General features: G+C 37.3%; 1 protein-coding gene across 4 annotated transcripts in view; it reads right to left on the reverse strand.

The window, feature by feature from the left end:
• Positions 1–13,217, reverse strand: part of SRPK2 (SRSF protein kinase 2) — a gene marked incomplete at its 5' end in the record, with an annotated part of 91,902 nt that overhangs the window by 37,161 nt on the left and 41,524 nt on the right. For all 4 annotated transcript variants that reach the window (XM_080356025.1, XM_080356026.1, XM_080356024.1 and 1 more), the window contains 4 exons: positions 2,334–2,421; positions 2,677–2,764; positions 3,312–3,420; positions 9,900–10,051. In XM_080356025.1, the coding sequence (XP_080212151.1) occupies positions 2,334–2,421; positions 2,677–2,764; positions 3,312–3,420; positions 9,900–10,051 (437 nt within the window). The remainder of the gene's footprint in view (positions 1–2,333; positions 2,422–2,676; positions 2,765–3,311; positions 3,421–9,899; positions 10,052–13,217) is intronic.

Genomic DNA, 13,217 nt, shown 5'->3' on the forward strand with positions numbered 1-13,217 from the left:
CTCTAGTTACTGTGTTTCTCTCAGCCTGTTAAACTCAGTAACACTAACATAGCACTAACATGGCATTTTTACAATGGAAACAAATAGCAGCAAACCATTAAAATCAGTTACCTGCTCCCTCCCAAAACCTCCACCGAAGATTATTTTTTTCTAGAAGATAAAAAGGAGTTGATAAAATAATCAATGCAACCAGACACTGCTCAAACAAGCAACGCAAATTAGGATGCACAACCTGTTCACAAGAAAACTCAAAGCATAAGATACCTGATATCGTATTCTCGCTGGCGGTTAGGACTTTGACAGACTTCCAACTGTAATTTAAATTTAAGTCCAGCATCAGCCCATCCTGACTACTGCACCTTTCTGAAAGCTGCACTTGCAGTAAGGCAGGAACATTCACCTTCCACATAAAATAACTCTGTACTGGCAGAGTTCAACACGAAGGTAAAGCTGGAATAAATCAGTATCAGCTGTCCAGTTTCAATCTCCCAATACAAAGCTAGCTGAACCCTTATTTTTCACTAGTACGTGGTCTCTCTTGGCTTTGTCTACTTAAGTGCTGTATTTCAAATAGATAAAGTTTGAATATGCTCTCAAAATATTATCACTAACGAAATTTACTCTTTGCGCTTCAAAACGGCTTCCACCTTTAATACAGATGTTTACATACATGTACATCTTTGCAATAATTTAAGAACGTTACTGGGAAACTGCTCTGTTAAGCAGGTAAGAGTTATTTCTGTGTATAGTTATGAATGCATTTTCATATTCTCTATTTCATATCAGTGTTTTACAATGAAAACAGTAAGTCAAAATTCCCGATTTCTAAAAATAATTTTAATTATTCTTCAATTGTACAGCTGTCAGCTGAAGACGTGAAGTGCTTTGGTCACGTTATTTTTTTTGTGAACATACTTAGACAATAGAGATATTTACAAAATACTTAACAAGCAGATCAACTCATAAAATAAAATCTATTTTTTTTCAGCACAACAGCAGCACCAAGAAACCCTTAACAGGGTTCTTTGCTTCTTTGTGTCAAGTGATTTCCTTGATCACAAACCATTTATATTGGGGTTGAAATTAATTTCAATTGGATGATAAAACCTAGAAAAAAGCAGGCTATGGTAACTTCACCTACATTCAAGCAGCTTTCTACCATGGTAGCCGACCACTGAAGCAACAGGAAACAAATCAAAACGGGACAAAGAGAAAGCTGTTAAGATGCCGTTCTGTTACTGAAAATACTTGTCCTCACACTCTCATTCTCACTTATCACAAACCCAAAGGCTTCATAACTAATGTCAAGAGGCAAATGGATGGGATGAAAATGGCTTGCACACTTCTCCCTGAAAGCACACTGCGCAGTGGGCATTCAGATTTCCCCACAGTCACCTCCTCGTCTGCTCTCCTGGAGGACCAGAGCCTGTGAAGGGCATGTTAACCTGAGCTGCTCAACACTGAGGCCACATCACCAACAGCAACTTAAGTGTTCGGCTCTCCAGAGCTTAACTCTCTGGTACTACGACACCACGAACAAGGAGATCTGCTATTAGGGCTCCAATCACAATAAGCACACACATAAATACCAGTTGTAAGAGTAAATGAAAGCATAGTAATAGAGTAAGCTGCTAAAAAAATCTAATTAGCAAAGATAACTCATTTTAGCTCAACTTGTAAAATCAAATATACTCTTAGACCCAAAATTTTGCTTGAGAACAATATCCATTCATATTCTACTTTGTCTCTCTCCCTGTTTCCTTTTGTTGTTTAAGGGCAGCACCTAAAGATAAAGCTTTAAAACCTTCACCAAAAAAGAGGTTAACACCTGGTCAAAAGAGGATCACGTAAACAAGAGAAGAACCTCCATAACCTCACACTTCCCACAATAAAACAGAAACCAGCTTCTTCATGACACTGATGCTTTCTTTCTCTTTAATAGTCCAAAGCAAAACATATTTCCTGTAAGCCTTGGTTGTTATAAATTATTCAGTAAAACTCCAGTTCTTAAGTAAACTAACTATCCCTAGTTCTAGCAGACCACAACAGGATTCATAACAGTTTTTTGGGTTTTGTTTTTGTTTTGGGGTTGGTTGGTTGGTTTGTTCTGGTGGTGGTGTTGTTGGGTTTGTTTTGGTTTTTTGCATTGTGTTTAGAAAAGCTAAGCTACTCTCACTCCAGTACACACTGGATTGCTCTTTGCATCTACATTTATTCTGGTGTTTCTATGTTACTTATTTAAAGTAAGACTAACCAGAAAAAAGCCAGAACTAAATGCTTACTTATCTTAGTAGGTCATTTTTAATGAAGATGCCACGTTTTCAAAAGGATACGAATTCCATTCATTCCAGAAATTTTGAAGTCATCAATTAGCTGTACAACCATATCCTTGTTGGGATCATTAGGGTCACTTTCACGAACCTAAACAGTGAATGTAAAGATTGACATTTTAGGAAAAAAAAAATCACTTTAAAATACTAATTAGTTAGCTTTCCACATGAAGCTACACAATATTTTGGAGCTTCAGACATCATGGTTACACATAATAAGCCAGCTATCTATAATAGAAAAAAAAATGTAAGAGAAGTTTAAAAATAATATTCCACTCCTTTTTTTAAAATTCATTATTACTATTATTATTGGTATTGAGCACTGTTTTGCACGACTGATACTTACACATTTGAGCAACTTTATTTCATCCAAGGCTGTCTCTGTATAATGCTGGGCACTTTTTACAACCTTCATTGCAACAAACCTTTTCCCCCTTGAAAAGAGCAGAAACATTTTCAACACGTGCTCTGAGCTAAAACAGGCATACTTTGCAGGTTGGTACATTTTAAATAGAATATTTCATAACCTAATGTATTCTGACAGAAAACACTGAAATTACACTTAAAACCAACTTTTAACAGTTAACAGCCTGATTTATTGAATATTTTGTCTTCATGATGCTAATGTCTTTAAAAGAGGAACCTGGTTACATGTTTTATTGTTCAGTCAAGGTACAATTATATTTTTTTCATTAAAGACACAACAGAAATAAAAACATGAGCTTACTCTTGTATGTTCAAGGCAACATGCAAATTCAATAAGCAAAGCTAATTTGTCAAAGAAAACAGATTTATGCTTAGTTCTGAGAGCTTTTCTAAACTACATCCTTAGCCAGGAGCAAAAAAAAAACCCTGCAGATATCTTTCCACATATAATATAGCAAACATTTACATAACTTTATCATGCATGTGTAACAAAAGTTACTGCAAACAAAATAACATATTAAGAAAAAAGAGAATGGAAATAAATGGTTGTCTTACTGCATATCCCAGCATAGCCAGACCGTAGAGAAGTGTCCCCATCCTAACTTTCTAATAACATGATACCGGCCATTGAAAAGATCACCAATTTTCACTGGATGATAGCCTCCTTTCATAAAACAAAACAAGTACAAAAAGAACATTCAGCAAACAAACAATAATTCCCAGGTTTTCAAGTAACTCTTATAGTATAAATTTTCCTCTTCAAATTGTCCTGTACTATAAATAGGAAATTTAAAGCAAATTTTACTCCAGTGTTAAAAATTGTGCCTTGCTTGGCCTGGAGGGAAAACACTCATGTCCTGTAACTACTGTAGAGTTTATTCACCCTTCTCTCTTATGGCTTTTATCTGTGGTAATACTACCATCTGCTATTTCCCCAGGCTTATCTTCCACTTCAGAGAGTACAGGAAAGATCTACATTATTTCTTTATCTTATGTGAAGCTTCTCCCGTCAACATATTTTTGATGATTGCAGAATCTCAACAGAGATTGTTTTAATTCTCATTTGCTTTCTAGTAATAAAGGCAGCAGTGAAATACTTCTTGAGAAAACCTTAAGAACTACACAGGCTCAACTGATGCTCTTCTGCTCGGCTCCCGACCCACAGCAGCAACGCATTTTTGTCATGTCTGGGGTTTTCACAGTGAGGAAGAAGAGACAGCAGGTAGCTATGGGCTTTGTCTGAAGTGCTTTTTAATTACCAAAGTCTGTGGTCCTCACACCACTACACAGGTCCTCAAAAGCCCCATTAGGCAGAAAGGCCAACAGGACAGAGCAGCCTGCAGCTCAGGTTTCTAGGTGGTGTGAGGAGGTATAATGAATTTTTTACTTCCTTTGTATTTTAAGAGGCATTCTTCCTCCCAGTCAAACCAGGGAAGACAGTGACCACACAAGATTATTATTTAGATCTTAACAAAGTAATAATAACATCCACAATTTTGCCTAAATTGCAAATAAATAATAGAGCTACACCGTGCAACCCCCCAGGACACCACCAGCAGCAGCCTCAGAGCAGCTATCAAGGAATTGTCTCTTCTGCTCTTTCTCGTCCTTCACAATGTCATGCCCCACTGTCCTTTGGCAGGATCCTCAGTTACTGACTATTCCACTCAAAATAAGGAAAACCTCAGACTATTTTCTCTAAGTTGCTATAATTGTCTTGAAATCCCCTGAAAGTCTTGTTAGAACTGGTGCACAGTTAAGACAACAATGTGAACTTATCACTTAATTATTTGGATTTAAAACAGGGACCTATCTCTTATCTCCTTTTTATCTGTGGAACAGCAACATCAATTCTGGATATATTTGCATCATTTCTTTGCTAATAACATCTTTTGCCTTAGCAGAAATTTCAACAATTTGCTAACTTTTCTCAAATGCTTCCAGAGCAGATTAATAATTTTAACACAATTACATGACAGAACTATGAAGATCACCTATTCAATGTAATGATAAAGCTTAACCACTGTATTGCTTTAGATGTCGGTATGTCTAAAGTGAAACTCCAAAACCACACACATAGCTTCAACATTTTTAAGGTGTAAGTTCAGGCACTTGCTGGTTTGCTCATAGCCTCAACCAAAATCCGACCCACCAGGCACGGCCGCAGCTGCCCAGGCTGCGCGGGCAGAGCCTGGATCTGCTTGGACCTGGGCACCAGGGAAGCCAAACTCCACAAGTATTCGCCTCGGCCAGCCCAGTCTGAACCAAGTGACAGTGACAGAACAACTTCAGATGGGCAGCACAAGTCCTGGTTATGCAGCACTGGCTTCACGCACCCCCCATGTCCCGATTTACACCACCGCAGAGTGTCAAGAAATGAGTCTGTGTTCACTGGGCACAGCAACAAGTCTGAGCTGCACAGACAGACACACGGAGCTCAGTCTCTGCTCCCCTAGTCTCGCAGTAAGGTGTCCAAGTTTCACCTTTTCCACAAAAACTTTGCACAAATCTATGAAAACCCAGATACAAGAACAATCTTTAAACTTTTAACCTGTGAAAACTGTATACTGACTATCACACGCAATATTTCATTTCACAAATCATTGGGTATGTGGACACCAATGTTTCCAGATTAAAAAGAGCAAAGGAAAAAGAAGGCCCTGGTTCAGGAGTCATAACAGGGCATTACAGGACTGAGACACATGGAACCAGGCCAGGACCCTGCTTGGGGGAGACCTGCCCTCCCCTCCATCACAGGGAAGGGAATGTTCATGACAAGCTGCCAGGACAACTCATCTACCACCCTAAAAAGCTCCCCTCGTTTCCACTGCTGAATTGTATCAGCCTCAGCAACAACGTGCAACATCGCCAGAGGGAACTCCTTACTTTTCAAAGAAAAAACAGATCAGTTTTGGAACACCTGATGGGATTTACGCTCCAGGAAAGGCAGGGGGACACTGACTTACTTAGAGTAAGTGTTGACTATTATGCTGTCTGCTTCATTTGCAAAAAGAGATGGTATCAGTCACATATGAAGCACAAGTCTATTGCAGCTTCATTATTACAGAAGTTTTGCTGAATAAACTCATATTTACAAATCCATACGGATAGAAACATTAAAGACAAAATTTTAATTTTTCTATAAACTATCCCTGCAGTAACAGCTGGTGAAAATATTTAAAAATCTGAACAAATATAACCATTTTAAGATGGGTATTGACTGATTAAAAAAAAACAACCAAACAAAAAATTATTACTCTCTGGTTAATTCTTTCCATAAAACTCTGTCCAGGACAATGATGTGATAGATGTGACTGGAAGATTAAGAGAACATACAGCAACTTTACCTTTCCATAACTGAAAAGGTTTGCATTTGTGAAATGACTCAAGTCTGCTGATCTGAAAGCAAGAATTATGTAAAACACTTGCACATAATTCACTAGCATAGCATCATTTCTTCTTATTTTTGTCCTGCATGTACCATTGCATGAAAACAGAGAGAAGTATGAAACTTCATTCTCTGCATAATCATTACTCCTTTTGCAAACAAATGTAATTAGAAAAATGGAAAAATACTTAACACCTACTTTGAACACCTCTCTATGATTTGCAAAACAGATTTTAAAATTCAACAATACAAAAATTTCTGGAATGTTTTACAATTTTCCTAAGTATCTAGTCCTATTAAATCTTTCCTTAGAAGTTACATGGCTCCAGATGTATATGAAAACACTCGTAATTTGTGCAGCCTTTTGCACTGCCAGAAAGATACAAGCGGGCCTTCAAATGTACCAAACAATGTCCAGAAGTCATTTTTTTGCACTAAACAGAATATTTGCTTTTTTGACACGTTAACAGCATAACATTGAAAGACGAAGAATTTAAAGAGAGGTAAACATATGTTGCTAACAATGGTTTAGGTAAAGAAGTGACATATAAGTCTGCCTCTCTGCAGGCAGCTTTTGGCATACTTGTGCTTCAAAGGGTCAAAAATAATCAAAACCTTGGGATAGTTTCTTCCACTCACAGATAAGAAAGAGAACACTCTACAGAGGAAATCAGCCAAAGACACCGAAGTCAAGTTAATAAACTGGAGGCTGAGAAGTTATTTTAGTAAAATCTACATAATGCAAGAATAACAATACTATATATGTAAAAGCCATCTTATTTTGTTCCCTACAGCACCGTCATAACTAATTATAGCAATACACCAGCATATGTTACAAATAGCAACAGTGGTTGCACATTCTCTGAGTATCTATACCTCAGAAGGTACTTTCTACTGTCCTAAGCCACAACAGAAGCAACTTTGGAAACGATCAGTTACCATTCCTGTACACATTACTCTCCAATGATTCATGTCAGCAACGTACTCATTTACAGGTTGTGGACAACTGGGTAGCAACACGCTTAGTTAAATGCATTTTTAAAACTGATGTAGTTACATGATGAATGTAATTACTTAAGTTCCTCATGATACAGAAAGTATTTTTAAATAGTAGTAACAAGAAAGCATCCTTGCAAAATTAGCTGGTTCAGACAAGTTATGTACTTTTGGAAAAACAATACTGGTATTTGAAAATATACAATGTATAAGTGGCACTGCTGATAATGTAACAAAAAAAAACCTGTCGTGCTGTTTACTGCATCACACACAGAGAAAAGGTCTCTCTCACAGCCAGCTAGCTCCATGCACTCAAGAAAGAGGGTCAGAAAAATGAGATCATTATTCCTAAATATCTCCTGAATGTATTGGTAATTGTAGCTGGCTAGTTCTATGTTTGTATAGGGAATTATTCTCTTTGTGAACGGGATGAATGGGAGACATCTCCAGGGAGAAAAGAAGATGATCAGAGAAGCAAAGAATTCCCATTATATCCATGACACAACAGGCTCTTGAAAAAAATCTCCAAGTGTTTCAAGGCTTTTCAGAAAATAAGAAGAAATTAGCTTTGTTGTCTAAGTACCCCTGAAAAAAATCACGTAGTTGAACTTTCAGTATCTCCATTCCTTAAACAAATAAAGATTTGGAGAGAACTGAATGTAAATCCAGAGACACCAAGTGAAGTCATTTCACAGCTATGAACAGGCCCTGGAGGAAACCCCCAGGGAACAGAGGTCAGGCTGCTTCACACTGAGGGCTCCTATGGTCTCTTTCACATCAGGTGCTAATTCAAACTAATCCTATTTCCTGATTAATAATACTATTATGACTATTTATTAACCACCATGTAACGTAGTGAAGATGTGAGCCCAGCACATAGCCACATATGCTCAAAAATAAAAAAATAAAAATAACAACAAAAATGCCCTTGCAATGGAAGTACCATTAACAGGTAGAATATTGAATGAATTTTAAAAACTAATTATATACTCCCTCATCAAAATTGCCCTCCTGTGAAATTTCAGATTGGGGTTGAGAATAGATGAAGTATGCTCTGTGCCTCACTCAAAAATCCTGGGAGATGACATATAAATGAACCAAAGCTTGAACCATCTTCCATAAACTTCCATCGATTCGGAGCTTCAAGACCACAAGAACTGAGAAGAACAGAAGTTCCCTTTGATTTTTCAGAAAACCTGCAAGTATTGTTAGTGTAACATGTAGTTAATTTTAAAAGCATACAGATCCTACTACTGACTTGCTATAGTCACAGAGACTCTAGTTACACAGGTAACTTAGAAGCAGGCTATAAACTTACACTATTCTTTGTGTGTTTTCTGATCTAGCTTCTCCAGATGGTGACATTTTGGAAGAGATACTGGAACACAGACAACAATGGATTATTTGAAATTAAATGCAGCCCTTACTTTAGGGAAGAATTAAGTGAGGGCCCTGAAACGCTTAACCTCAAGGAAATACAGATGTTTACAAGTAAACAGATGTTTAAACAACAAATCCTTACTCACTGATGGAAGATGTTACAGATACCAAAAGAGTTATCTTAAGGAATGAATCTGTTGTAACAAACAATTTTAAGAAAATACAAAGATGCTTTAGTGCCATGTTCTTCTTTGCTGCAGACTTCAACATTTAGTTTGAGTTTACTGTTTCGTTTTCACTACTGGTAGCTGTAAGCCACTTAAACATTTCAAATATCACATACTAACAAAACTTCTTACACCAAAATGAAATAATAGGCCCTCTCAATTGTTAAATCTGAAAATGCAAAACAACTCATTCCAGGCTGAGAGAAAGAATTCTTAAAAAAGCACATCTCCAGGCTTACACAGAAACTTCTGATTATATGACACCATCATATTTGACACAGAAGCTGTTTCTTGATATGAGGAATACAGAATACCAGATAGTGTGGATACAGTGCTTTTAGGCTGTTCAAAAACATTAATCTGAAGTGATAGAACTTTGACCTTTCCTAAAACTCACACCCTTGAAATCTACTATGATAGATAATCCAAAGTTGATAGACCTATATGAGTTTTCATGTAAGTACAGTGTACGTTTTAACCTAATGGGATCAGATTCAGAACTTTAGCAGTGACATTAAAACAAACTTACGTATTGATACCATTGTACTGCAGTCATGTGTTTTTATGCATTTAATGGTATTTTAAAAATTAATATCAATAATCACAAAAATAAAGGAAATCAAGAGCTAAAACAAAGATGCAGAAGAGCCTCAAACAATGCTGAGGGCTATGAAAGACAAAATGCAAAAAAGAAGCGTGTAACACCTTGGGCTGATGCAGGTGAGACAAGGAAAGGAAAAAAAGATACAGATTAAAAAATAAATATAGTTGACGTTGTCAAAGGCATCAAGGTATTTTAGAACCTTTTGGAGTGTGGGAGGGCTTGTTTGCTTTGTTTTGGATGTTTTTGTTTCTCTTGCAACTAACATCAACCACAAAAAGTTTTTTCTCTGCTCTTATAACCAGGACATCAGGAAGAAAACAGGGATAGAATATTTGCATATTTATTGCAAAATGTATAAATAAGCTATGGCTAAGTGAAAAAATAAAGCTGAAGACAACTACGCATCTGGACCTGAAACGAGCAGTTCATAATTCTTGTATAAATAAATTCCGCAATTAAAGATCAGGTCTTTAAAAACCTCCCAAGAACCAGACTTAAGACTTGCACAGTAATGTTCACCCTCATTGGCAGTGCTGAACTGCACTAACCTTTACAGTAATCTGCGGGATCCTCTTGCTCCTCATCGTCGGACCCTAAAATCTCCTCCTCTGGCTCTGGCGGGGTCGGCTCCGGCAGGGGCGGAGGTGGGGGCGGGGGCGGAGGTGGAGGTGCAGAAGGAGCTTTCTGTTGAGGCTCTGGCCTGAAAATGAAAGAGAGAGCACATTTAGTAATACGGGGAAACCCAGACCTTTGGAGTGGGGGAAAAAACATCTCGGGAAACAAAGAAGTGAAGCATGTCTCACTTATGTTCTCACTGTCATGTTCCAGACCACCTGGGGACCCCAGGGAGGCACAGACAGAGATGCCAGACCAAAAGCAGGTCTCAAGTGAATTTGGGCTTGACTTACTCGCTGGAACAGCTTGTAAAAGATATATGAAGTATACAAGCAGATGAGGAAAAGCTTCTAGACTTCCTGATGAGTAAATGAGATGTTAGAACTATCTCATTGAGCATGACTGGGAAGAAATATCTTTCAGAGAATATCAAGTTATTCGAAAGCTCCTGTCTGCCAGCTGAAGGAATAAAGGTCTCATTAGCACACAGCAAGAAACACTCTTCTAGCAACACTGGCCCGCACCAGATGACTTAATCCACTTATCATCTGTAGCTCCTACCAAGACTATGGAAAGCTGTATCAATATACAAAATACTGAAAACAGCTATTAGCAAGAGAGAAAAATTAAACTTCCTAGGTAGACTATGATGCACTCCCAGAACACACACAGCATGCTGCAATATGCACTAACTGGGGAAAAAAAACAACCAAAAAAACCCCTCCACAAAACAAATAAACAAACAAAAACCAAAACAAACAAACAACAACAAAATCACACCAAAACCAAACAAGAACAACACATACACACAAACACCAAACAAAAACAAAACAAACAAACAAAAACCACAACAAAACAAAACAACCAACCACAAACCACACACAAACAAAACCACCAAAGCCCAACACCGCCGCCAACTAAGAGATGTTTTTCTGACTGTTTTGCATCTCCAGTTTAGGAGAAAAAAAAAAATAAAAAGAATTATACCCTATTCTGAGAAAGGCTGTACCTGGTATTTCTGAACACCTACAAATTACATTTCAAAATTCTGCGTATTTTCAATACACTTAAAAACTGAAATGCAGGTTTGAAGCATATCTGTTTGTTAAATAATTAAGAAAGCCTTCTCCAAACATAGTTATTTTTTATATTCATACTCGTAGAAATAAAAAAATGTATACTTGCCAAATAATATATTTGCAAAATACGTTTGCAAAGTAACTTAAAACATTTGCACCACCAAAAGCTACTATAATTTGCATTTATATCTACTTCAAATCTAAGATATGTGAAAAACACCATATTAACAGTATTTTGTGATTCATACAATAAAAAAATACAAATCTGTAATCTGCTAATTTTTCAGCTCCTAAAATGTAGATTCAAATACTGCCTTGATTATGAGTAAAAACTATATTTATTTATCCTATTCCTATAGTCCTCCTCCTTATAAATCCCTCCACCACTTTTTCTTTTTCCACACTGCCATTGTTCCAGACAGACAGAGCATTTGGAGTTGAGGAGTACGCAGTTGGTCAGAAATACATTCCACTGGCAACAGGCACCGCCTGCACAGCAGCTGCTTCTCTGCTTTAAAGGACATCACTGAAACTGCACACATACCAAATTTATCTGCCTGCTACCCCTTCCAGATAATAACATTCTTCTAGTCATTCAGTAAATGGTCGGATTTTAAAAGGAATATTTTGAACTACTTCATTAATGGTTTAAGTTATTATAAGAAAACTAATTGAATAAATACATATATGTAATTTTTAACCACATAACGCGTAGGACAGAATATAAGAGAGATAAGGGATTTTTTTGCTGGATAAATGTTGTTAGGAAAAAATTATTCATGGAAAGGATTGTCAGGCATTGGAACAGGCTGCCCAGGGGAGTGCTGGAGTCACCATCCCTGGAGGAGGTTAAAAGGCGCATAGACAAAGTTCTTAGGGACATGGTTTGGTGCTAGTTAGGTTATGGTTGGACTCAATAATCCTGAGGGTCTCTTCCAACCGAAATGATTCTGTGATTCTGTAAACAAGTATGTTTCCATATGCTCCTACTTACATAACTTACGCTTTTTTTTTGCCTTTATCTTTTGTTTCCAACAGATATCTCTATATTTCACACCGCAAGGAGAGCAAACCGATACAGTGAATGGAAGGTAGAGCACATTCTCTGAGCAGTTAATCTTACTACACATTAGATTTATGGCTCTTCAGTAGCTCAGTTCATGGTGCCAGCCAGCTGACTGCCCCACGCCGGCTCTGATGTTGGCAGAAAGCTTTAATCAAATAAATCAGTGTAAGGATCTACACGGCAAACCCTGAAACCTCTGCTGAGCACGAGACCATTTGGGATGCACAGATCAAAACTATGAACACTCAGAAAATTAGTAATGCTAATGATGAGCAAGACAAATAAAGCACAGTAAAACAGCCTGCACTTCATCAATAGGTCTGAAAGCAGCGTGCCAGGTAACACGGGCACATCCCTTAGTGCTTGGACTCCTTTTGGACAGTACCAGCATTTTATTTAATTACGACCACTAGTTTCTGCATTGTTTTTGGGCGACGTGCAGGTACAGGCGCCGTAAGTTCAAAAATACAGTAAAGTTGTGCCGATTTTATCTTTTAAAATAACAACTATTTGCTCTATTTCTTCACATGCTAAAGATAATACTTTAAAGAGAACTGGAAGGATTTCTTGAATTGAGATTCACACATTTTGGTACTCATTTTGGAATAAACATCAACGAATATCAAGAATCTCCCTCCAAGAGAGGTAGGAAAGTATACAACTCAGATTTCAAAAAAACCACAATATTTAAATTTATTCCTAGGGAAATAAAGAAAAAAGAGCTGCCTCTGAGTCTTTCTCAAGCTACTATTTTTGATTTTGAACAGGGTTATTTTTTTCCTGTCTCCAGTTCTAGTTGGATATGGTATTCAGGAGTGTTATTTCACTGTCCTTTGTGGGGACCACAAAGGAAGGAAAGGTATTATTTTATTTCCTTCTGGAGTTATTTATAATTTTATCTGCAAATAACAAAACTCTGACTTAAACAGGAGAAGATCTTTGATTTGCCCTTTTAGCTTTCCTTACACCTTTTATATGCAAATATTAGTACATGAAGAAGGGTGAAGGCTGCTGAGTTACACCAGTCTGACCGCTAATTCTGCATTATTGGCTTATCTTGCCCTTTATTTTGCTCCAGTTTGGGATTCTTAGCAAGGGATTCTTAG

The sequence above is a fragment of the Nesoenas mayeri genome, assembly GCF_963082525.1.
Source record: "Nesoenas mayeri genome assembly, chromosome: 1".
Lineage (NCBI taxonomy): Eukaryota > Metazoa > Chordata > Aves > Columbiformes > Columbidae > Nesoenas > Nesoenas mayeri.